At 34.4% G+C, this 26066-nt stretch overlaps 1 protein-coding gene across 4 annotated transcripts in view; it reads right to left on the bottom strand.

Moving 5' to 3' along the window:
• LOC142225572 (ATP-binding cassette sub-family G member 4) overlaps positions 1–26066 on the bottom strand; it is a 196468-nt gene that overhangs the window by 27876 nt on the left and 142526 nt on the right. For all 4 annotated transcript variants that reach the window (XM_075295354.1, XM_075295358.1, XM_075295355.1 and 1 more), the window contains exons 4-5: positions 9249–9385; positions 8234–8379 (exon numbers count right to left, since the gene is read on the bottom strand). In XM_075295354.1, the coding sequence (XP_075151469.1) occupies positions 8234–8379; positions 9249–9385 (283 nt within the window). The remainder of the gene's footprint in view (positions 1–8233; positions 8380–9248; positions 9386–26066) is intronic.

Genomic DNA, 26066 nt, shown 5'->3' with positions numbered 1-26066 from the left:
CACAGTTTGTAAGCCAGCACACTAACCACTGGCCTACGTAGCTGTTATGGTCATCAAGAGATAATTATCGTTATAAGTTATATTTATATAGCATAGCTTGCGGCGCCCACGAGCCGATGCAAACATAACATTGTTTAACAACATAACATTGTTAAACATACATTTGTTGGCAGCGTGGAGCAGTGGTTGGTCGTCCGCCTTGCGTGACAGGGGTCCTGGGTTCGATCCCTGCTTCGACCAACACCATTTTTTATATATATATATTTTAACATATATTCCCGATACGTTCGAAAGTTCCCGAAAAGGTGTTCAGCATTACATACTATTATATTAAATTTTTACTACGAAATTGTAAAGTGTGTTTTATAAAAGACAAAGTCAGAAAAGAAAAATGCTTGATATAAACGAAATGGACTGAGTTCATATCAAATATTATTTTTTTATTGCAAAAATAAAAATTGTGTAACAAATAAAGGTTTTTGTATACAAGTTTAAAATTTTCGAAGAAATTCAAAAACTCTTACAAAAGAAGAACGTGAAGTCGAGTATTTATAAATATTTTTCCATCGAATGCTAAGGTTAACGATAATCATTCAAAAGCACATTATATTTAAATTCTAAACAGTAATTTTACAACAGCACATAAATTTATTTTGGTGTGAACAATTGTTTGCTAGCATGTAACACCATTAGTTTAGAAATACAAATAAATATGAAGTTTTATTAACGAATAATTTTGTACTTAATTTAATTCTTAAGGCCGGTATAAATTGGCATTATCGCGTTAAAATTACCATGTTTACCCTTTTACTTTTCTTTAATAATTTCTTTTAAAGAAAAAAAAACTTTTGTTGCTTTGGATCTTTCCCCACCATTTTATAATACAATTTACCGGAAAAAGTTGTAATGTTATTCTGGTTTTGCCTCTAAAATGAGAAATAATTTTAGCGTCAAAACTCGAACTCAATGCCCGCTTTTATTTTCGAAAAAATCCGTCAACTCCTCTTGGGCTACTCATTAATAAAGAGGAACTAATCTTTGTTTTTATAGATCTTACTGTTTAATTTTTTACTGTTTCCCCCTGTTTTCATTTTACTTTCACAACTCTAAAAAGAGTGCACTGAAAAATATTGTCGTGAGGCCAAAGAGTTCATGTCCTTGAAATAAGAATACAACTTTTGCTTAGCTTAGAAGACGCATTTCTCTAATATAAAGTTTTTTTCCATGTTCAAAGGTCGATACTTTCAATGAAGTCGTGTTGTCGTTATAATTAAGTGATTTGACTTAAAAATGGGTATCATAACATGAAAGAACAAATTTTTGGACTAAGGTCAACTTGACTTTAATAATTCAGAAAAATTCTTTAAAATTAATGAAACTGTCTTTAAATTTGTTGCATTTTTGCATCTTGACTACAAGGCAAAAATCATTAAAAAATAGGATATATTTTTCAACACTTTATTTTAAAGACATTTTTTACTTGAAACATAGCATCATTTCTACTGGAAGTCTTGTTTTTAACGGACATTTTATAGCATATGAAAAAAAGCTGAAAAAGCGAAAAATTGAAATGTGCTTCGTAGAGTCAAGTACACAAAACCCCATTTAAAAGAGAATTGTGTATTCTCCGCTTCTTTGGTTCGGAATCAATACCAAAATTGTTAAAGTGGAGACATAATCTTTGGAACCGGTCATGCTTTTTGTTCAGTGTATAGTGCCCTTTCGTTAGTTTTTATGAAGATCCCTTTAATTACCTTTGTTTGAATATTTTGACTTACTCGTCCTACGTTCCGATTTGTTTTGACGAAACAAAAAAATTGTGCCCGTAATGCGAAAATGATAAACAAAACTCATGCTCTTTTTTTCAAATATATTTTATCTTGGTTCCGAATGAATTTTCTCTCCGAATACTCATTTTAATATTTTACTTAAGTATATACAATTTTTGGCGAAGTCTTATATCACAACATATGTATGTTTACTCCTAATAAATGTATACTTGTTTATATTCACACATAGTATTTTTCCTATATTTAATGAAATTTTCTTTGTGTATATATATTTGTAATGCGCCAATTGGTTACTTTCATTATTTTACTTCCAGCATACACTTTGTCTTTCTTTGTAAACACATATATGTTTATGGGCTATTTCTAAATTAATAAATGTTTGCATCCAAGCATATTATATGTACAAACAGTTTATGTCCCAAACATAATATGTTTTAACATATATGTCCCAAACATATTATGCTAGTTTATGAACATTATATGTTTGCACTCAAAAATATTGTGTTTAAAAATTTGATTTCCAAACATATAATGTTTATACCCAAACATATGTAAAACAGTCTGTTTCGTCCGTGTATGAATGTAAAAATGTCCATAAAGATCTAAGACTTGAAAGGGGGTATTTTCATCTGATATTCTCAAATTCTTTGTAGGTCGACATTTTCGATACTATATCAAATCCGTCAAATGTATAAAGGTTTTTATTCCCCTATACATACACCCTCAAAAAAATCGCTTCTTTAACATATGTTCCAAACATATTTTGCAGGAAGCACATATATTATTGGATACTGCCGAAACATTAATATGTTTGTTTTATGTGAACATATTATATGTTTGGAAGCATTTTGAGCCCAAAAATATTATATGCTTGGAAGAATTTTTTCCAAAGACGATTGTGCTCATTGCCTAACATACTCGTAATTTTCACTTCCACGAAATATTTTATTTCTTGGCACCTGTGTCTGTAATACAAATAATGTTGAAGAAATTATTCACTTTTATAAATTTTTTAAATTTTACCTTTCGCCTGCAAGGAGAATCGAATCGAGGACCATACAGTTTGTAAGCCAACACACTATCCACTGGGCTACGTAGCTGTTATAGTCACCATTAGATAATTATCGTTACAAGTTTCATGTATATAGCATAGTTTGCAGCGCCCACGAGCTCATGCAAACAGAACATTATTTAACAGAAACATGAATTTGTTTGCCACGTGGGGCAGTGGTTAGCATGTCTGCCTTGCATGCAAAGGGTCGTGGGTTCAATCCCTGCTCCGACCGAACACTTTTTTTTAACTTACACATTTATATTTATAATATATTAAATTTTTATAATGAAACTTCGAAATGTGGGTTATTAAAGATTTATAGTCAGTAACAGTGATTGATATAAACAAAATTGACTGATTTTTGGATAAAATATTATTTTTTTTTATTGCAAAAATAACAATTTTGTAACAAAAAACTGTTTTTGGTACAAAACTTTAAAATTTGGAAGAAATACAAAAACTCTAACAAAAGAAGAACGTGGAGTCGAGTATAAACATACATAAATAATTTTATAATATAAACATAAATTTATTTAGGCGTGAACAGTTTTTTACTAGCATTTAACACCATCGCTCTAAAATGCTTTTCGCTGCAAAACTCGAACTTAATGCCCACTTTTATATTTGAAGGTGTCCGTCAACTCCTCGTGGACTACATATTAATAAAGAGGAACTAAACTTTGTTTTATACATTTTACTGTGTAATTTTTCACTATTTCCTCCTTATTCCAATTTACTGCCCCAACTCTAAAAAGAGTATAGTGCCCTTTCGTTATTTTTATGAAGACCCCTGATTTCTTTTAACGAACCAAGAAAAAAATTGTACCCATAATGCCAAAATCATAAACAAAACACATGTCCACACATACATAAAACGCTGCTCTCAAGGCGAAAACATATGCTGTTTGTTTTTCAAATGTCTGTTCTCTTGGTTCCAAATGTCTAAGCATATTAAAATTAAGCATATCAAATTTTTGGCCTTATCATAAAACAGTTTTCCGAAACAACATACAAGCGGTTTCACAGAAATTGTTCTCTTTTGATTCTTTCGCTGGGTTATGTTGATATCTTTCGTCAACTCTCCCGGTTTCCATCTCTATTTCTTTCTCTATACTCTCTCTCTGTCTCTCTCTCTCTGTCGCTTTGAATAAAATATCGCAACATATGTATGTTTAGTCGAAAATTGTAAATTTATATATGTTTGCATTCACACATATGATTTTTATGAAACATTCATGCCCCAAACATAATATATTCTAACATATTAACATAGATGTCCCAAACATTTATTGTTAGTTTAGGAACATTACATGTTTGCACTTAAGTATATTGTGTTTTAAAATTGTGCCCGAAACACATTTTGTTTATATCGGAACATATGAAAAACATATTTTTCTAACAGTGTACATTTAAATCTGACTCGATATGGACAAAATTTGTTAGAATTCTAAAAAAAACTGTTGTTTTAGAATTTAAGTCGGCAACTTATCGGTCTATGTATAAAAAGGTTAGAACAATTTAAGTCACTCTTACAAGTTGTCGACTTAGCAGTGGCGATTTTACAGGAAAATGTTGAAAATGTACGCATAGTTGCATAGCATAGTTCAAGTAAATCTGATTACAACATTAACCTCTGTGGCCACATGGGTCAAAATCGAGGAAAGATATATATGTGAGCTTTATATAAATCTGAACCGGTTTGGCATGTATAAGTTCAATATCAATTCTACTCTCTGTGCAAAATTTGAAGCAAATTAGGGCAAAACTCTGAAAACTCATAGAAGTCCATATCATGCGAAAGATATATATGGGACCTATATCTACATCGGAACCGATTTCCACCAAATTTGGCATGCATAGCTATAATATTAATTCTACTCCCTTTGCAAAAATTTAAAGCAAAATGGGACAAAACTCTGGCTTCTGGGGCCATATAAGTCCATATCGGACGACAGATATATATGGGAACTGTAACTAAATCTGAACCGATTTCAACCAAATTTGGCACATTTTACGACACTATCAATTGCACTCCTTGTGCAAAATTTAAAGTCAATCAGGCTGAAATTCTGGCTTCTGGGGCCATATTGGTAGATATCGGGCGAATGATATATATGTGAGCTATATCGAAAACTGAACCGATTTTTTCCAAAATGAATAGGATTCTATTCTGACCCAAAATACAAACTTGCGCCAAATTTAAAGCTGATTGGATTAAAATTGCGACCTAGACTTTGATTACAAAAATGTGTTCACAGACAGACGGACATAGCTAGATCAATGCCATGGATCTTTTACAAGATTTGATAAAAGTACAATCATTGTCATATATATTTTTGCACTTATAATTTTGTGTTTTGATCAAAAACCGAACATAGTACTCACCTCAAAGGGGATTATGTAAGGTTTAATCGTAAAAAAAAAAATATTTAAAAATAATGAAAATACAATCGTTGTCCATCAGCAAACGCAAATATTTGTTGCCTAATAACAAACTTTTTTTGTCAATACACCAATAAATTTGTTATAGATCTTAATAGACGTTAAAATTCCAAAATATTTGTTGAGGGTTAAACGTAACGTTCAACAACAAATATCTTCTAAAGTTTGGTGCTCAACGAATTACATACAAATTAGGATGTTGAGAACACAAAATATTTGTTGTCTTCACAGATAAAAAAAAGTTAGAGAACCAATAACTTTTGTTGGAAAACCAATAACAAAATTTGTTAATTTTCCTGCAACAAACTAATTTGTACTTTTAATAACCATTATTACAAAAAAGTTGTTAGCAATCGTTACCATCAGAAGGCAACAAATAATTTGTGTTCTCAATAACATAATTTGTAAGTGATTTGTTGAGCATCCAACTGTACAAAATATTAATTGTTGGACGTTACGTTTAATCCTCAACAAATATTTTTGAATTTGAACGAAAAAAATTGTATGTGGTTTGTTGGAGTCTATCAATGACCTGTAACAAATTTATTGGCGTATTGACAAAAAATTAAATTGAAATTGACAAAATTGCCGGAACAATTTTGGAGATATTTTGTTAAGTACACACAGAGAAGGAATATGACCAAAATGCTATTTTTGGACGGGGAATATGTAACATTTTTGTGTCGAAAATCCTATACTCAGTTTTGTAAATGTATGACGATTTTAAAATTGAGTAGTCCGCATTTTGACAACTTTTTGCCCAGTGATATATATTCTAGTTAATTAGAATTGCAATAACTCTAATCCCGATATTAATATGGTTTTATTAATTATCTCATACAACAAACACATTTAAGAAACTACCAAATTGAAAAATATAAATTTTTCACAGACATTTATAAATGATTTTCTGTATTCTCTGATGAATGAGCTCTTTGCTTGCTATCATACACGTGCATGTGCTCATACTCATTTTGTTCTAACGGTATTCTTCGCATACATCTTTTAGCTTTCGTACATGTTCCCAGCGATGTGCGCTTAACCAGTCTTTTGTTTTTGTTTTCATATCGATAGCAGTAAACTATTTTCGCAACAAAACAATTTGTTGAAAATTCAGAATATTTCCATTATTTCCTCTGTCAAGCATCTACAAACACATTTCAAAAACAAATGCGTCATATTCAATAGTCAAATTTGTTGAGCATTAGCAGATATTATATACAAATAAAGTTGTTAATATTTATTTGCAGTTATTTTTTTGTGTGAACCAACAAAAAAAAATTGTGCCCATAATGCCAAAATGATAAACAAAACACATGTCCACACATTAGAGGAATAATAGTTTACTCACGCTCATGTACACTCACGACTGAAAAATCATACTCACACACGATATTTTTTGGTAGGACTCACGCTCACGCACACTCACGAAAAGAAAATTTGTACTCACGCACACTCACGCACGAAAACGTCGTGACTCACGAATAATTTTATGATTAATTTACCTTACCGAAGTGTCTGAAAACATGAGCAAAATCGAGAGTGTTATTAAACTCTTAATTCTTTACTCACGCACACTCACGAAGATATTATTTTCGTGACTCACGCTGACGCACGACATTTTGGTTTGTTAATCACGCTCACGCACACTCACGCTGTTGTCATGAGCGTGACTCACGACTCACGCACGAATCACGAAAATGTTCGTGAGTCACGACAATTTCGGGTCACACACCTCTACCACACATACTTAAATTCCTGCTCTCAAAGCAAAAACACATGCTGTTTTTTTTTAAATGTCTATTCTCCTGCTTCCGAATGTCTATTCTCTTTACTTCGAATACGCAATTTAATGTTCAAATTAAATAATATTTAGAGTTAAGCATATCCAATTTTTGACGAAGCCTTATTAACATGCCAAGTGCATAGCCTAAACAAATGAAAACGTAAAACAGTTTTCCGAAACAACATACAAACAGTTTCAACAAATTGCTTTTGATTCTCTCGCTGTGTTATGTTGATATATTTCGTCAACCCTCCCGGGATCTTTCTCAATACTCTCTCTCTGTCTCTGTCGCTCGCTGAATAAAATATAACAACATATATATGTTTACTCGAAATTTGTAAATTTATATATGTTTACAATCACACATATTAATTTTATGAAACATTCATGTCCTGAACATAATATGTTCTAACATATTAACATATGTGTCCCAAACATTTAATGCCAGTTTAGGAACATTACCTTTTTGCACTTAAATATATAGTGTTTAAAAATTGTGTCCGAAACACATTTTGTTTATATCGGAACATATTTTTCTAACAGTGCAATAGACAAATTTGTTGAGCATCAGCAGATTCTACATACAAATAAAGTTGTTAATATTTATTTGGAGTTATTTTTTGTGTGTTCTGATGGTAAGTCTTCCTAACAACTTATTTGTAATAATGGTTATTAAAAATACAAATTATTTAGGAAAATTAACAAATTTTCTCGTTGGTTTTCTAACAATGGTTCAATAATACTCAAATAAAAAATTCAATTAAATCAATCTCGTTCCCAACCTTAACCTATTAAATTAGTGTTTCACTAGTGAAAATAGAAATTATTTACAAGTGAAAAAAAGAATTGTAAAGTCAATGGGAATGTCTAACGATTTTCTTTAAAATACATTAGTTAAGAAAAGTGATCGTAAAAATACCGACGGTTTCGATGGCGAAACACGCGCAGAGAAGGAATATAATCACCTCAAACATGTTTCAAGAGCATAACGCCATTTTTGGACGGGGAACATTATTCTCGCCAAACATATGCTTGCCGAGTTAGATACATAATTTCCAAGACAATAGTATTGTTGCAACAATGTTTCCGGCGAGAACGTAATATTATGCTCTTGAATCATGTTTTAGGTGATCATATTCCTTCTCAAATTTATGTACTTACGTCGTTGGTTCATCCAAAAACATCACAGTGGGATTGTTGATTAATTCCATCGCTATAGATAGCCGCTTCTTTTGACCACCTGATAAACGTTTTGTCATTGTCTGGTCGTGGTCATAGAGACCCAGCATCAATAAAATATCTTCGATCTGTTGAATGTTGAAATCTTTTTTTAATGGTGTATCAATAAATTTTGTGAAATCAAATAAAGAATGGAGTATTGTTTGCTCAGAGAAAAGTCACAACCTTCTAGGAAAATCAACTATTATGTTGCCAAAAATACATGTATCGGCCATTTTTATTTACCCGCTTTTTCAACTGAAAAGCCACAAACAGCTGTCTCTTTAGTTGAACGAGATCGTTAACTTTTGAAATGAGATTTTTAATGTACATTTCGATGCCCTCATTCCAGAGTACGCTAAGTCGACTTATCACGTTTTGACGGAGTTCGTTGTTTTCTATTCGGATTGATGTGAATTACATCCTGTCAAAATTTCAAATTTATTGGACACTTCTATCAAAAGTTATGGTTAATATTGAACTTAGCCTGTGACTAAAGTTTGAAAAATGTCCAATCCAAAAAGGGCAAAAAACTTTGTTCGGTCTAAAGTGGTCTCAGTCATTTTTAGCCATGTTCTATTGTCACTAGTTGAAGTTCGCACATATTACAAAAATCTGTAATAAATATGATTTTAAGACCGAAAATAGGCAATTACTATCTTATACGGTTTTTTAGAAAATCCAACACTAAAACTTTGAACTTGTTTCCTGTAAAATTCACTTTTTAGACTTAGCGCACTTTGGTTTGCATCAAACATCTCCTGAAACATTTCTTAAATTGTAACTCAATTTTGACTCGTTGAATATTAATTTAGTTACTGAATGTATGATAAAACCTTTTGAAACGTAGAACAAAAAAATTACAAAAATTAGCTAATTTTACAAGAGGCTAAATGAGACGAAATTTTTCTGGTAAGTTGTTGAAGTAAATTTAGGTAATAATCTTTAAATGTCTCACCCTTGCTTCCTTTTCCTCATAGGAAACATATGGACCAAGCTTAAGATCTGCTGCAATGTGCATATTTTCATTAACGGTTAAAAGTGGCTGCAAGCGATCATCTTGGGTAATATAGCAAGACATCCGTCTGAAGGCAGCTGTAAATGATAATACAAATAATGCTATTATATATTTACGAAAAATATAGCTAAAATATTGAATCTGAAAAAGTGTTCAATTCAAAAATATTATTGATACAATTTACTGAATTTTATCGATTTTAAATAAACAAAAATCCCAATTAAATATATAATAAAAATTTTAATAAAATAATAATTATTTCAATCAAGCTCTAAACAGAATATTCAAAATTAATTTTTAAACGAAGCTGAAGATTGTTCCAATTAAAAATATTGGTCGAAAATAATTAGTGTGTTGATACCAGATATGGTCTGTCGTAAACTGTTGCACTACACGCAAAAAAATAATTCTTTCCTCACAAACGAAATTTTAGACAAACAAATATCGTTCCCCATTTGCTTTTTGCATTAAGGATTTTTTTGGAAGAAAAGTATATAGTTTTTGGGACAAACGTTTATTCTTTTACTGGAAATAATTAGTGTGTTGATACCAGATATGGTCTGTCGTAAACTGTTACACTACACGTAAAAAAATAATTCTTTCCTCACAAACGAAATTTTAGACAAACAAATATCGTTCCCCATTTGCTTTTTGCATTAAGGATTTTTTTGGAAGAAAAGTATATAGTTTTTGGGACAAACGTTTATTCTTTTACTGGATGTAAAAACAATTTCATAAAGACTAACTCAAAAAAAAAAATATTTATATTTTACGAGTTTTTCATGTTTTTAGTACCTTTTTCTGTAATACAAACAATGTAGAAGAAATAATTCAATTTTATAAATGTTAAAAATTTTACGTTTTGACTGGACGGAGAATCGAACCGCGGACCATACAATTGGTAAGCCAACACCCAATTTACTGGGTTACGTTGTTATAGTCATCAACAAACAATTATCGCTATAGCCATCAACGCATACGCACCGCAAATAGTATATTTATATAACATAGTTTTCGCGCCCACGAGTCGATTAAAGAAACTTTATTTAACAGAAACATACATTTGGTAGACCACCGCGGAGCAATGGTTAGCATGCCCGCTTTGTATAACAAGGGTCGTGGGTTCAATCTCTGCTTCGACCAACCACCAAAAGGGTTTTTTACACATATTCGAAATATGTTCGACATTATATACTACTATATTAAATTTTTACTATGAAACTTCAAAATGTGTCTTATTAAAGACTTAAAGTCAGAAAAGAACAGTGATTGATATAAACGAAATGGACTGTGTTTTTGGATCAACAATTATTTTTTTATCGCAAATATAAAAATTTTGTGACAAATTTTTTTAGGTGATAAGAGTTAAAAATTATCGACGAATTTAAAAAAACACTAACAAAACAAAAACGTTTCCAAACGTTTTTTTCTTTGCATGTATTTGGCATACATTTTTTAAGTTTTTTATTTTTTTAAATGTGTTGCACTCAGACGTTTTTGATATGCCTGCATAAATTTCGAAACACGCAAAGGAGGAACATGATCCACCCAAATATGTTTCAAGAGCAAAATGTTTTTTTTGGATCGTGCGATGCATATATACGGAATCTATATCAAACTCTGAACCGATTTTGATAAAATTTTGCACATACAGTTAGTACTATATTTAACCTAACCTAGTACTATAGAAGACTAGATCTAGCCAACTTTGATTAAGATCGGTTCATAAATAAGGGTTTTATGGTCAATTTTAGGAAAATCGGGCGAGACATATATATCTAAATCTGAACCAATTTCGATGAAATTTTGCACACTTAAAGAATGGTGAATTTTATTATCTTGTGCTAAATTTGACGACAATTGGTTAGAAAAGAAGCGCAATGTGACCCCATTTGTCGAAATCGGGCGATACATACATATATGGGAGCTATATCTACATTTGATCCGATTTTCAAATTCAATAGCGCTCGTCCTTGTGTCAAAAGCCACCGTGGTGCAATGGTTAGCATGCCCGCTTTGCATACACAGGGTCGTGGGTTCGAACCCAGTTTGGACCAAACACCAACAAGTTTTTCAGCGGTGGATTATCCCAACTCAGTAATGCTGATGACTAGAGCTGCAAAACTATCAATAGTATGGATAGTTTTATTTTTAAGGTACTATCGATATTTATTTTCCGATAGCGATACTATTGAAGAATCCCAGATCACTAAAAAATGCCGGCGATGCTATGTACTAATGTAGGTAAAAATTAACAAAAAATGAACAATTCTGCTTTATTTTAATGTCTAAAGATTTATTAGTTTAAAAATAGATTCTTTTTTCCTGTAGTTGACGGCTTTGTATTAAATGAAATGCCTCTCCTCTTATTTTGTAGCAAATAGATCTTTTCCATACAATAAACACCGGGAAGCCCAAGTTAACATCAATTAAAAAACTCAAATTTAGAATGTTAGATTAAAGTGGCAGCCCGATTTATTTCAGGCTCACATATAATATTCTGTCCATTGTGATAAATTTTGCATTGATTTTCATCAGGATGTCGGTGAAAAACCTTGGACTTTACATTTTTTTTTACATTCCAGCATCCACGGAGTCTGGACGGATGTTCAGCAAAACTGAATCCATCGTTAAAAAAAGGTCTTGTTTGAAATCAAATAATGCCAACATGTTCTCAATGAATCTCAATAATTACCATTATTCGTTTTGAATAATCTAAACTCAATAAAATGTGGGTTTCAATCGCACAAGAAACATACTTTTGTTTAATGAAAAAGATTTCAAATTGGAAATAATTAGTTATTGCACAAAATCCGATAGTATCGATACTATCGATTGTTTTTATTGAAACTATCGAAAATATCGAATGGTGCGAATATTGATAGTTTTGCAGCTCTACTGATGACATTTTTTTTCAAAGCTTTTCTAAGTGGTTTCACTGTAATGTGGAACGCCGTTCGGACTAGGCTATAAAAAGGAAGTCCCTTGTTATCGAGCCTACCATAGAATCCTAACCTAACCTTGTGTAAAAAAACACTATGTACCAAATTTCAATGAAATCGGTTAATAAATGCGACCGGAATCCTGCGAACACCAAATACACGGACCCATAAAGTATATACCAAGACTATATCGGTATATACTTAATGGGTTCTAAAATCAATATTTCTGGTTGCCCTATTTTATGGCAGATCAAAGTTATTATACCCTGACCACTACGTGGTTTAGGGTATACAAAGAGGAAATTTCATCCGATTGTTTCCAAATTCAATAACCTTCGTTCTTGTGTCAAAGTACTCTGTAACAAATTTCATCGAAATCAAAGTTATTCTACCCTGATCACTATGTGGTTTAGGGTATAAATATTCACAGCTATAACTGTCAATTTTGTTTCGGGATTTTACATATTTTTCTAATAGAACAGCATTTTATGTTGATGTTATCAATATTTTTATTTCCAATTGTTTCCCTAGGAAAGTATATGTATACGAAATTCAAAAAGAGTTTTTGACAAGGGTTGCTATTTCATTGGCACTTGGGCTCATTTCATTAAGAAATGCCGAGCTTCATTTGTGCTCCGGTACTCAAATAAAAAAGGGTTTTTATGTTTTTTTAGCTCATTTTTGTGCAAAATTCAAATATATAGATAAATATTTTTGGCAAACATATCATGTTTGCAGATCAGAACCAAAGATTATAGATTTGAAGAAGATGGGAGATTGGCTTGCGTCATACCAAATGTTGCATTTACCAGATTAGTTTAATACATGTTTGTAATCTTTTAGTTGTTTTTCGTTTTTATTTTTTAAAAGAAAAATGTAATTTTCATTCGTGCTCTTAATTTCTTTTTATTTGCATTTTAATGCTATGTCAATACCTGTCGTATACGCGTTTGGTTCGAGTATTAAACTAATGTGGTAAATGGTTTGATGTGACACCACATGTGTGTTGATTCAGTTTCATTAACGGATCGTTTTGAAACGTGCACGCCATTCCTCATTTGTTTATGATTGTATGTTGTTTAGGGTATAAACATGAGTATGTTTTCATACAGGAACATTTTGTTGAATTGAGGTCAACTTAAAGAATTGCTTTAAAGACGATGTTTATTTGAAACATGACATTGTTGTACTACATGTCGAGTATAAATTTGGAACTTTAAGTGGAAATCCTTCGAAATCTTGTGTCAACCGTCGTACTGAACGGACGTGTTTTCTAATAGCGGAGTATTTCATCGTAATAAGTACTTATTACGAATTTCACGTGTGGTGGAAATAATAAACCACCATGCAGCGAAATTCAAAGTCATCCACTGGGTTGCTAACTTCAGGGCCCAGTGGACGGGTAACGACTGAAGTTATAAATTTGGGCAGCGACCAAGAGTCAGGCCCAATTAGTCGACCTGTAGACGGGTCGACTGGCGGTGACACTTTGGCAAGTCGAACCTCTTCTAAGGTGACGACATCAAAAGGAGGCAATCCCTCTCGAAAGAGATTCAAGGAACGAAGAAATGCTTTGTTTATCCTAAAGAAATTAGGATCAGTCGACCCAAGCACGTTGTCGGCTAAGCAAAGCGATTCCTTAAAATGGGCTCAAGGAATTCTTGAAGCTGGAAAAAGGGAACGATCACCGGATGAGCTGCCATCCTCTAAACGGGATCAAAGATCGTTTGCCTCAGTTGCAAAAGACAGCCTTGTGATGGCTATTATTAATAAAGTAGCATTGGACGGTATGATTCCAAGGCAAAATGGGGGGAAATTGAGAACGCGATGTCTGGTGTCTACTCAGAGGTGCAAAAAAGTTTCCCGGACCAAGTCCTCGACGGCAAGATGCTGGATGGTATCAAGGACGATATAAGTTAATAGCTTTTGCAGACCAGAGGTCTATGGATTGCTTTAAAGCTGCATTGATGCTAATTGGTGAAATTTGGGAAGGAGCCGCTTTGGAGTTAGTCGATAAAAAAGACATACCGGCTAAACTTAGAGCACATCCATGGATACCGGCAAACCCTCCTGATCCTGAGTCAATACTAGAGAGACTAAAAGAATGTAACCCAGATCTTCCAACCGCCGATTGGAAGGTTGGTCGTTTGGATGAGGTGGATGGACCAAGACGACATGCTGTGTTTATATTAAACATAGAGTCGCTGCCACATCTAGCCCAGACCCAAGGACGCGTAAGTTATGGCTTTCATGATATCCATATGAAGGTATACAAAGGCGATCAGCCAAAGGTTTCCGAAACGGACAAGCCTCCGGTAGAGTCAGCAGTGAAAAAATCTCCTAGCGAAGCCGAAGGAGACATAAAACCTGCAGACTATGGCGAAAATCATATGCTGGAAGTTTCTACAGGCTCAAGCCTCACCAAAGCTGAACCGCGGATTGTTGCGAGAGTCACCGAGATCTGTGAAGAGGAAGCCCTTGATGACTCTATTGAAGCGGCTCATGTGACGGTGGTTGAAAATTTGGATGGTTCTACGGTTCCTCCAGATAAATCTTCACCATTGTAAGCCGCTTGTGCTGCCTTAAAAATTCTCCTGATGAAAGGAGACATAGATATAGTTCTTATTCAAGAACCATACATATATAAGAACAAGATCTGTGAATTAAGCACTCCGGGTTTCAAGCTTTTGCATAATACCGGTAACGATATAAATCGGGCATGTATAATTGCTAAAAACGAACTAAACTTGTTTCTGCTTCCTTCATTGAGCAATGCAGACACTGTCGTAGCCAGTCTAGAGATATCCACATGCAAATATTGGGTATCTTCGGTCTACATGGGACATGATAGGGAAATGCCACCCTGTGCCGTTAAGACCTTAGTTGAGGAGTCACTAAAAACAAAGACAAAACTCATTATGGAATGCGATGCAAATGCACATCATAGTATTTGGGGAAGTAGTGATACTAATGCAAGGGGAGAGTCGCTAATAGAGTTTATTTTGCGTACTAACCTGGTAGTTTGCAATAAGGGAGATGCACCAACCTTCGTCACCAGGAACAGACAAGAGGTTTTGGACGTCACGTTGACCTCTCCGGAACTGAATGATAAGATATCTGAGTGGCAAGTTTTGAGGGAACATAGCTTCTCAGATCATCGCTACATCAGTTTCAGATTGACTGTTCGTACTTAAAGGCCATATTTCGGCCAAATGTTAGGAAAGCTGATTGGAATAGGTATAGGGAATATTTCAATTTGATGATACCGGAAATGCCGGAGACAAATATGAGCACTGTGCAAGATATCGAACACGTAGTGGAGCGGATTACTAAGGCCTTCAACATTTCACTGAAAGCTGCTTGCCCTAGAGGAAAGCCAAGAGGAAAAAATCGGCCCCCATGGTGGACTACGGAGTTAAGTCATATGAGGAAATCCTGCAGGAAGCTCTTTAACAAAGCAAAGTCCACAAGAGCTCCGGGGGATTGGGACACTTACAAGATGAATCTGAGAGAATATAAACGAGAACTGAGAAGGTCTCAACAAAACTCTTGGGATGATTACTGTAGCAGTATTGAGAATACGTCAGAGGCTCCCAGACTACGGAAGGTACTAGCATCCACTAACACCGCTCCAGGTTTCATTAAAACATCGGAGGGAAATTGGACAACGTCCAGTGAGGAGACGTTGGAGGTACTTTTGGACACACACTTCCCTGTAAATCAGACGGTTGAACCATGTTCCGGCGGTGTAACAGAGGCTCAGCGATCAGTTCCTATCGAGGAAATTGTGTCGGAATCTAGAATAAAATGGGCTTTAAATAGCTTTGGACCATTCAAATCCCCCGGACCTGATGGAATTACTCCGGCGGAGTTGCAGGCAGTGGCTGAAAGAATTATCCCCTGGTTGACGGTGATATATAAACGATGTGTAAACTTAGCATATATTCCAGAAAAGTGGAGGGAAACAAAAGTAGTCTTCATACCTAAAGCAGGAAAAGCCTCTCACACGAGTGCGAAGGATTTCCGACCAATCAGCTTATCCTCATTCCTACTTAAGACCCTGGAGAGGATGATAGATATGTATCTTAGAACTAGCGTGGATTCAAGTATGCTCTCGAAACGACAGCATGCATACTCGAAGGGCAGGTCTACTGAGACCGCATTGCATGGACTAGTCAGCTTTATTGAAAGCTCACTATCTGTCAAAGAATACACAATCGTGGCGTTTGTAGACATCGAAGGGGCGTTCAATAATGTCCATCCGAGCTCGATATTAAATGGACTGACAACTCTGAATGTTGATCCAGGTATACTTATGGCCAGTTTCTCATCCTCCGATTAATTTTAACCGGTGGATAGACCTCCGGTTAGTAAATTTTTTGTATGGGATCAGCTGTTTTATCGACACGATAAATAATAACAAGACATTGAGAAACTGGCCCTAAGGCTGTTAGACGAACTTCTAATAAAGAGACGTATTTCAGCCACACTAGGGCAAGCAAACATACAAAGGTATGTGAACAGAGGCACTCCCCAAGGAGGAGTTCTATCACCTCTTCTTTGGAATGTTGCTATAAACAACCTTCTGGTTTACCTAGAAAAAGAAAGGATAAAAGTGGTGGCATACGCAGATGATGTGGCGCTAGCAGTCAGGGGAAAATTCCCATCCACAATCAGAGATATTATACAGAGAGCTCTCCGGATGACTGAGAAATGGGCGAAAGATAATGGTCTTGGTGTAAATCCAGCAAAGACAGAACTAGTCATGTTCCGCAAAGATCGCAAAACTCCCACGGTTAGGCGCATTTCCTTAGGGGTACTGAAATTCCCTTTGGTGAGTGTGCAAAATATCTTGGCGTTATTTTGGATAGGAAGCTGAATTTTAGGCTTAATATTGAAGAGAGGGCGAGGAAAGCCACGGTAGCTTTGTACTCGTGCAAAAAGGCAATAGGGAAAAAGTGGGGACTAAGACCAAAAATTGTGCATTGGCTATACACGGCAGTAGTTAGACCTATAATGCTATATGGTGTTGTAGTCTGGTGGCCGGCACTTCAGAAACCGACTTGTTTAGATAAAGCTCAGCGTATGGCGAGCTTATGTATCTCAGGCGCATTTAGTAAGACAGGAACAGACTCCCTTAATGTCATGCTACATCTATTGTCTTTAGACATTTTGGCCAAACAGTCAGCTGCAACAACGGCTGTGCGGTTGCGCGAGCTATCGCTGTGGTCGGAAAAAATGTACGGTCATAGTTCGGTCCTCAAAGTAATGCCAGATGTGCCTAATGTAGTGGATTACACCCTGGCAAAACCACTTTTCGACAAAAAGTTTGAAACTCTAATTCCCAACAGTGAGGCGTGGTGTACACAGACCCCGGGGAATAAAAGATATATAGATTTCTATACTGATGGCTCCAAATTGAATGGACAAGTGGGGTTCGGAGTATATTCTAAAGATCTGGAAATTCGAATAGCGAAAAGATTACCTAATCACTGTAGTGTTTTTCAGGCTGAAATATTGGCAATAAGAGAGGTGGTGAATTGGCTGAGAAGTAATGTTCCAAAAAATATTGGCATTAATATATACTCAGACAGTCAACCTGCAATAAAATCCTTGGACTCTGTGTTCCTTAACTCGAAAACGGCCATAGACTGCCGCAAATCTCTCAACGAGATGGCGGAGCAGTACAATATTCACCTAATATGGGTGCCTGGCCATAGGAACATACCGGGGAACTGCGAAGCAGATGAGTTAGCAAGGCTAGGAACTACCTTACATATTCCAGAACTAGAATCTGTTGGTATGCCTCTGGCCACCTGCAAGCTCTTACTGCGTGAGGAGGCTGTTATGATGGCCAATATTCGATGGGAAAATTGCAAGGGTTGTAACGACACCAAGCAAATATGGCCCCATTTAAACTTAAACCGCACACTAGATATGCTAGTGTTCTCAAGGCGTCAGATAGCACTCCTGATATCTGCTATAACGGGTCGCTGCCTGATAGGCGAATTTGCGAAAACTATAGGTGTGAAGTATAATGACTATTGTATAAGCTGTCAAGATGTGGAGGAAAAGGAATCAATTAAACACCTCTTGTGTGAGTGTCCTGCTTTTTGTGTAAGGCGTAAGCGAATTTCAGGAGCATATAGCTTTAGATTACTGGCTGACCTGGAAAACGTTAACTTAAGCAGTTTGTTAATGTTTTTGGAGCAATCTGGTTGGTTCCACAAAAGTAAATAATAGAGAAGGTTCAGTGGTTAAGACTAGAAGTGCCCATATGTAATAGGTACTTTTAGTTAAATGTGGTATCACAATGGACTGAATAGTCTAAGTGAGCCTGAAAATTAATCGGGCTGCCACTTTAACCTAACCTAACCTAACTTTAAGTGGTGGGGTACACGTTTATGTAGAACTTTGGTATTACACGATGGAAACAGATGGAAATTTCAGTAATATGTGTTAATTTTGTTGTTTTGATTTCAGCTTAAAACAATATATTGACTAAACTACAAGAGTAGCGTAACCAACAGAGGAATAGTATGCAAAATGGTTGGACGGACGGCCGTTTCGGAAATACCACATTCTTCATCAGCATCCTCTACACCGACGAAAAGTAAACTGTTTTATAGGAAGAATGAACTACCGAAACTGAACTAAATTAACTGAAAACTGAACTAATTTTTTTTTAATATTTTTTATTTACTTCAATTTGTTACAATTCATAAATTCTATATTGCCCCAGCGCCCTAATGGCTTTATAGGAGCTAACCCTATCAGTACCTATAGACGTGTTATGAATATTTACTTTTTTTATAACAAATTCATTAACAATTAAAAATGGTTTTACGTTAAAATATCAAAATAATTTAGTTTAATTTATATGAACACTATTATATCAGATGCATTTCAATATCACGTAATAAAAATGATTTTATTTCTCTTTTAAATGTAGAAATTCTTGGTATATTCTTCAAATTATTGGGAATTTGGTTAAATGCTACACATCCACTAAGCTCGATTATTCGATTATTTCTACTATTGAATGCAGTTTGATTTATGAAAAATTGTATTGATCCCAGTCCGATATTATTAATAGCTTTGAACATGTATGTCAATAATTGAAATTTGTATACGCCATACACAGGTAAAATTGTTTTAGCAATATTGCTGTGTAACTGCGATGTAGGGTATAATACCGGTAGATTAAAGACAATTTTGAGTGCCTTATTCTGTGTCCTTTGCAATGATCTTAAATGATTTGTCGGCATATATTATTGCCAAATAATTGAAATGGCTTTGAATCAAAAATTATAGAGTAAAAGTTTTGTCTTCACATTAAAAAACATTACGAAATTTATGCAGCATGCCAATAGCAGGTGACACTTTTTTTTTAACTCTTCCATATGCGTATTCCACCCTAAGTTGGTTTGTAAATTAATACCAAGATATTTAATTCTGCAGAATTCTAAAATAATATTAGCATCATGTTCCATTTGTCCTTTCAATATAGCCTCATGGTTATACGGGTATAATGGAGCAATATCGTCAGCATACATAATTAATTGGCCATTGAGATTTAAATTAGAAATATCGTTATCGCTGTAGACAACAGCGGTCCCAAAACACTTCCCTGTGGTACCCCATGTTCAACAGTTCCTGTGTCTCCTCTTGTTCCATTAATTTCGACATATTGTTTTCTTTTCACAAGATAACTCTCTTGAGTTTCAGTTCCCTTCCACAAATTCCATAATATGGCAATTTCGACAACATTATATCATGTTCAACTAGGTCAAATGCTTTTGACAAGTCATAAAAAACTGCACCAACTCCACCAAATCTTGCATCGAAACCATCACAAATAGTATTTAAAATATTAACTACCGCTTCTTGTGTACCACTGCCTTTTTTAAATCCAAATTGTTTAGGATATAATTGTTCAGTCAGTTCGAAGAAAGTTGACAGTTGTTTATGTAATAACTTTTCATATATTTAATCAAATAATGGTAATAATGCCATTGGCTTAAAATCAGAAGTTTTTTCGGCATTGGCAGTTTTTGGTATTGGTACTATTTAGCCATCTTTAGTACTTCAGGATATGTAGATTTATTTATCATTCTATTGAATATATATAACAGATGCTCACAAATAAAATTATTTGACATATTCAATACCTTTCCGGAGATTCCATAATGACCTGGTCTTTTAGCGCAGTTCATATTTCTAATTAAATCCATAACATCATTGCTGCTTATGTCATTAAAAGAAAATCTTGACAAACATTGTTTGAGCGTTCCGAATTTGTTGAAGTTGTCATCATCATCATAAACTATATTTTGCTTTAACATTTTTGGGATATTTAAAAAATATTCGTTAAAAATATTACATTTCAGCATATCATCCATTATTAATCCATTTGGATCAGTTTTTAATTTGATGGCTTGCTCCTTTTTCCTTCCCAAACATATATTCAAAAAATTCCAAAATTCCCTAGGGTTTTGGTTAGCATCTCAAGATTCCAGCTTACGTAAGAGTTGATACTTTCTTTACTGGCAATTCTTATGATTCGACTAATACGTTTCAAAACAAACTCGGTATTTTCATCCTTTCCACGTTTTCTTCTCCTCTTCAATAAAAGCAGCTGATTATTTTCCCATGGAGTTATCATCGATTTCGAAAATCCTTGAACTTGTTCAAAGGTTGTGTTTTCTGAAATTATATCAGAAATAGTAAAAGCAATGTTTTCCATATCAAGAGATGGATCTCCAGTAAGATTATGATTGGCCATATTTTTCCGAATATTTTCAGTTATATTACGATAATTATAGTGTCTCATTGGTACTTGTTTTACATTATTATTTTGTACCACAGCTTCCATTCTGCACCATATGATGTTGTGATCTGTTATGGGGCATTCAATTGAATGAGTACATATTCTGTTTGCAATATTGCTATATACATGATCAAGTGATCTCCTGCTACGTGGACGCGAAACTACTGCATGACACGATTCGTAGGCCAAACTTGAAATAACAGTGGACATATCAGACGAGCTACTAAGATCCAATTGATCGATGTTAGAGTCTCCAACAACAATAGATTCATTTTACTAAAATTCCATCTACCGAAATTCTTATAGCTTTAATGAAATTTTCACTCTCACAAAGTTCAACTGTGTATGTTAGATTGTCCCGTACATATAAAGATGTGCCCCCTTATCCATCATGACGACAGCAATGTATAGCATTGCATGCAGGAATGTTGTATATCTGTGTTATATCTTTTTGGAACCATGTTATTATTCTCGGTAAAACGGAAAGACTTGCCACTATTGACTTGAATTAATTGAATTTATTTAACGAAGAAATACTTCTTATGTTTATAGAAATTATATTCAAAATGCCTTCATTGTTATCCAAAAAATGTTCATAAAATAAATCTATATTTTCAAAATATTTGTTTTTTGTATTCATTGTATAGAATCAATAAAAAAAGAAAAGTACTTAAATGGAGACAAAAATAAAATATTCAAAAAATTTATATGTGTTGATTGGCTGGTGATACAAAATCAGCTTGCCCTTCAATATTCTCATCACCATCCTCAGTATCGCCGTCTTCTTCGACCGGTACAATTCTCATAGACCTTCTTCCATGGAAGTTATTAGTTGATGCTTCAAGCAATATTTCATCAATATCTTCTTTCTTGCGAATCATTTTCGGTTTGTTTATGGCACTCTTCTTTGCATAAATTTTGCTTCCTTTGGTAAAGATGTACTTATATCCAATGGTTTTTAATGTCTTTGCATAATTAAATAGTTCCAATGATTCCTTGCACAAAAAGTCGTTTACATATACATACATACTTCGTATTATCAATTTCTTTTAGTTTTTTCTTGGCATCCATAAAATAATTTTTTACAGTTTTTGAATTAAATTTGACTACTAAAGATTGACTTTTATTATTTACATTTCTGGTTTTAATGAAATACGCTTCTTCAATATTGTCTTTTTCGATATTAACACCAACAGACTCTGAGAGCTGAACAACAGTTTCAACTGCACTTTTATTCTCCTCGACAACTACTCCACTAATAACACAGTCTTTTCTCACCCGGTAATCGTTTAGCATTTTAACAGTCTCTTTTAGTTTTTTATTTTCAGTTTTTAGGTTTGCATTTTCTCTTTCGATGCGATCAATTCTTTTAGTATTAGTGTTTATATTTTTTAAGAGCTCATCAAATTTCGAAGATATAAAATCTACGGACTCGGCCAATCGATCAATTTTATCAAGTTTTGCTTCCATACGTTGTAAGTGTTTAGTAATATGAGGATCATTATTTCCATTACACGAATCGCAGATAAATTCCTCTTCTTAATTTTTTAACAAATAAAGATATTGTTTCTTATCCAGCTTTGTACATGCCAAATGATACGAATTGCAGCATTTATCACATTCAATAAAATCCTGCTTTCCTTCTTTAACTTCTTGTTTGCACTGACCACGAGTAATCTTTTTGGATCGTAGACTTCGTCGCCCAGTTGTTGGTGGCATTTTATTTTATTGATTATTACAAATTCTCTATTTGTATTGGTATCAGTAGAATTTGCATCCGTTTCCGTTCACTGCACTTCAGAGAACTAATATTTAACAAAACAAAACTATTGCATATTTTCAGGCATGAGAAAAAAATTCTTTCAAAATGTATAATCACTCTATAGTTCAGAGTATAGTTTTAGGGATTTGAAATATTAATAAAAAAGCTTTTATTTCTTTATTAACATTATTAATATGTGTAACATTTATCTTTACTTTGCACTTATTATTATAAAGATACGATACTCTCACAAATTTCTTGTTTTTATTATTCTTGTTCTTATTTTCACTTTCAGTTTTATTCTTCCAATAAATTGGTTTTGTTTACAATCCGTATTTTATTACATGAATTTAATATTCACTTCATTCAATCAACGCATTCAATCAAAAAAAAAAAACACCCTGTACCAAATTTCATAAAAATCGGTTAATAATTGCGACCGCAATCCTGCGAACAACAAATGCTTGGACAGACGGACGGACACCAAGCGCTAGATCGACTCAGGAGGTGATTCTGAGTCGATCGGTATATATTTTATGGGGTCTGAAATCAATATTTCTGGTAGCCACATTTTTTGGCAGATCAAAGTTATTATACCCTGACCACTATGTGGTTTAGCGTATAAATATTAGAGATATTTAAATTGCATAAAATTTCGCAAATCTGTATTTATGATTTATAGGTCAATATATACGAAGAGTATAGGTAAATTTGAATCATTTTTGTGATTTTCGACTTAACAGTGACTATTTTACAAGGAACATGTGGGAATTTTGGTCATATTTGCTAAAAACGGAGGAACATATATATGGGGGCTTTGTCTACTTCTTAGCCGATTTTGATAAAATTTGGCAGCTATATCTAAGTCTGCACCAATTTCAACTAAATGTAGCATGTATAGTAAACATTTTATTTTCATTCCCTGTGCAATTTGGCAGGTTTGGTTGATACCACAGAAGGTTACTTTTTGCTGCATTTGAGTAAGATCGGGTAATAAATAAGGGTTTTATGACCAAATTTTGGCGATACATTAGGATCAGTCGACCCAAGCACGTTGTCGGCTAAGCAAAGCGATTCCTTAAGATGCGATTCCTTAAAAAGGAATTCTTGAAGTTGGAAAAAGGGAATAATCACCGGATGAGCTGCGATCGTGCAAACGGGATCACAGATCGCATTTGCGGACCAGAGGTCTATGGATTGCTTTAAAGCTGTTTTGATGCTAATTGGTGAAGTTTAGGAAAGAGCCGATTTGGAGTTAGTCGAGAAAAAGACATACCTATAAAACATGCATGGATACCTGCAAACCCTCCTAATCCCAGATCTTCCAACCAAAGATTGGAATGTTGTTTGTTTGGATGAGGTGGATGGACCAAGACGACATGCGGTGTTTATATTGAACATTGAGTCGTTGCCACATCTAGCCGTGTAAGTTACGGCTTTCATGATATCCATATGAAGGTATACAAAAACGATCAGCCGAAGGATTCCGAAACGGACAAGCCTCCGGTAGAGTCAGCAGTGAAAAAATCTCCTAGCGAAGCCGAAGGAAACATAAAAAACTACAGACTATGGCGAAAATCGTATGCGGGGAGTCTCTACAAGCTCAAACCTAACCAAAGATTGTTGCGAGAGTCACCAAGGTCTGTGAAGAGGAAGTCCTTGATGACTCAATCGAAATGGCTGATGTGACTGTGGTTAAAAATTTGGATGGTACTACCGTTCCTCCAGATAACTCTACATCATTGTCTGGATGCTTGTGCTGCCTTAAAAGTCCTCCTGATGAAAGGGTACATAGATACCATATGTATATAAGAACAAGATCTGCGAATTAAGAAATCCGGGTTTCAAACCGTTGCATAATACCGGTAAAGATATAAATCGAGCATGTATAAATGCCAAAAATATAATAAATCGAGCATGTATAAACGCCAAAAAAGAACTAAACGTATTTCTGCTTGCTTCATTGAGCAATGCAAACACAGTCGTAGCCAGTTTATAGATAGCCAAATGCAAATGCTTGATGTCGTTATAACCCTTGCAATTCTCCCATCGAACAATTACTTCAAGCACACGCCACACAATTCAAGTAGTAATTTCATTGTCCATTTCTCAAACGAGTAAAATATAAACCTTGCAAATTGTAAACCAGAACAAATAGAACCCAATAAAGGAAACACCAAACAATGTTATGAAGTATTCGAATGTAATCGGAATTTCAATTCCACTCGTTTTGTAATTTCCATTGCTGTGTAGATGAAGTTACTTCGTTCTCTCAATTATGAGAGTATGCTACACACACACACACTACATTCCTACTTTGTTTTTCGGTTGATAGTTACTTCGTGTCGCATACGAAGTTTCGTCTTTGCTAAAGCAAAGTATACTATCCTCACTAAAAATGTTATGTTTTACTCGTATCGTGACGATTACAACAGAACCAAAATATTGAAGAGAAATGCACAACGATTCCTTTTGAATGTGATGGCTCTGCAATGCTTTACACTGTTTCTGTTCTATTCATTAATAGAAGTATTCGAAGTATACGTGGAGTGGATTGCCTTCACTAGAACATCGATTACTTCGAATATGCTTGTGCAGGCCTTTGATGCCAACATTTGTTGGAACATTATTTCTCAGCCAATTCGCCACCTCTCTTATTGCTAGTATTTCTGCTTGATTTGGTAATCGTTTCGCTATTCGAAGTTCCAGGTCTTTAGAATATACCCCGAACCCACTTGTCCATCAAATTTGGAGCCATCAGTGTAGAAATCTACATAACATTTATTTCCCAGTTAGTTGCAATTTTTAAATAGTCGTAATTTATTTATTTCCGTACTCGCTTGATATTAAAATCTTAGACCCATTAAGATTTTAATATCAAGCATTTTCAAATTTAGTGAAATAAAATTATCAGAATAACCTATTGTTCGACATATTTTAATTTTTTTTATTTCGGGTTCGATTGGATGCCCAAATTGAAAAAGATTTCTAAAAGTTTGTCCGAGACTGGTTCCTGTCTATGGGATGCTCCTGCTAAATTATGCCAGGACGTGTCCTTTGGGATGAGTCCAAGACGCGTCCTAAAATGTAAATTTACCCCGTCAATGACAAACCCATGTTAAAAAGACCGGTCCCTTCCATACGTTTTGACCAGAACTGGGACTGGTCCACACACACCAGGGGCTAGTCCTGTACCGGTTATGTGGTTGATCCATTTCTCGTAG

The sequence above is a fragment of the Haematobia irritans genome, chromosome 2, assembly GCF_050003625.1.
Source record: "Haematobia irritans isolate KBUSLIRL chromosome 2, ASM5000362v1, whole genome shotgun sequence".
Taxonomy (NCBI): Eukaryota; Metazoa; Arthropoda; class Insecta; order Diptera; family Muscidae; genus Haematobia; species Haematobia irritans.
Note: the sequence above shows the minus strand (reverse complement) of the source record. Positions and strands in the feature narration are given on the sequence as shown.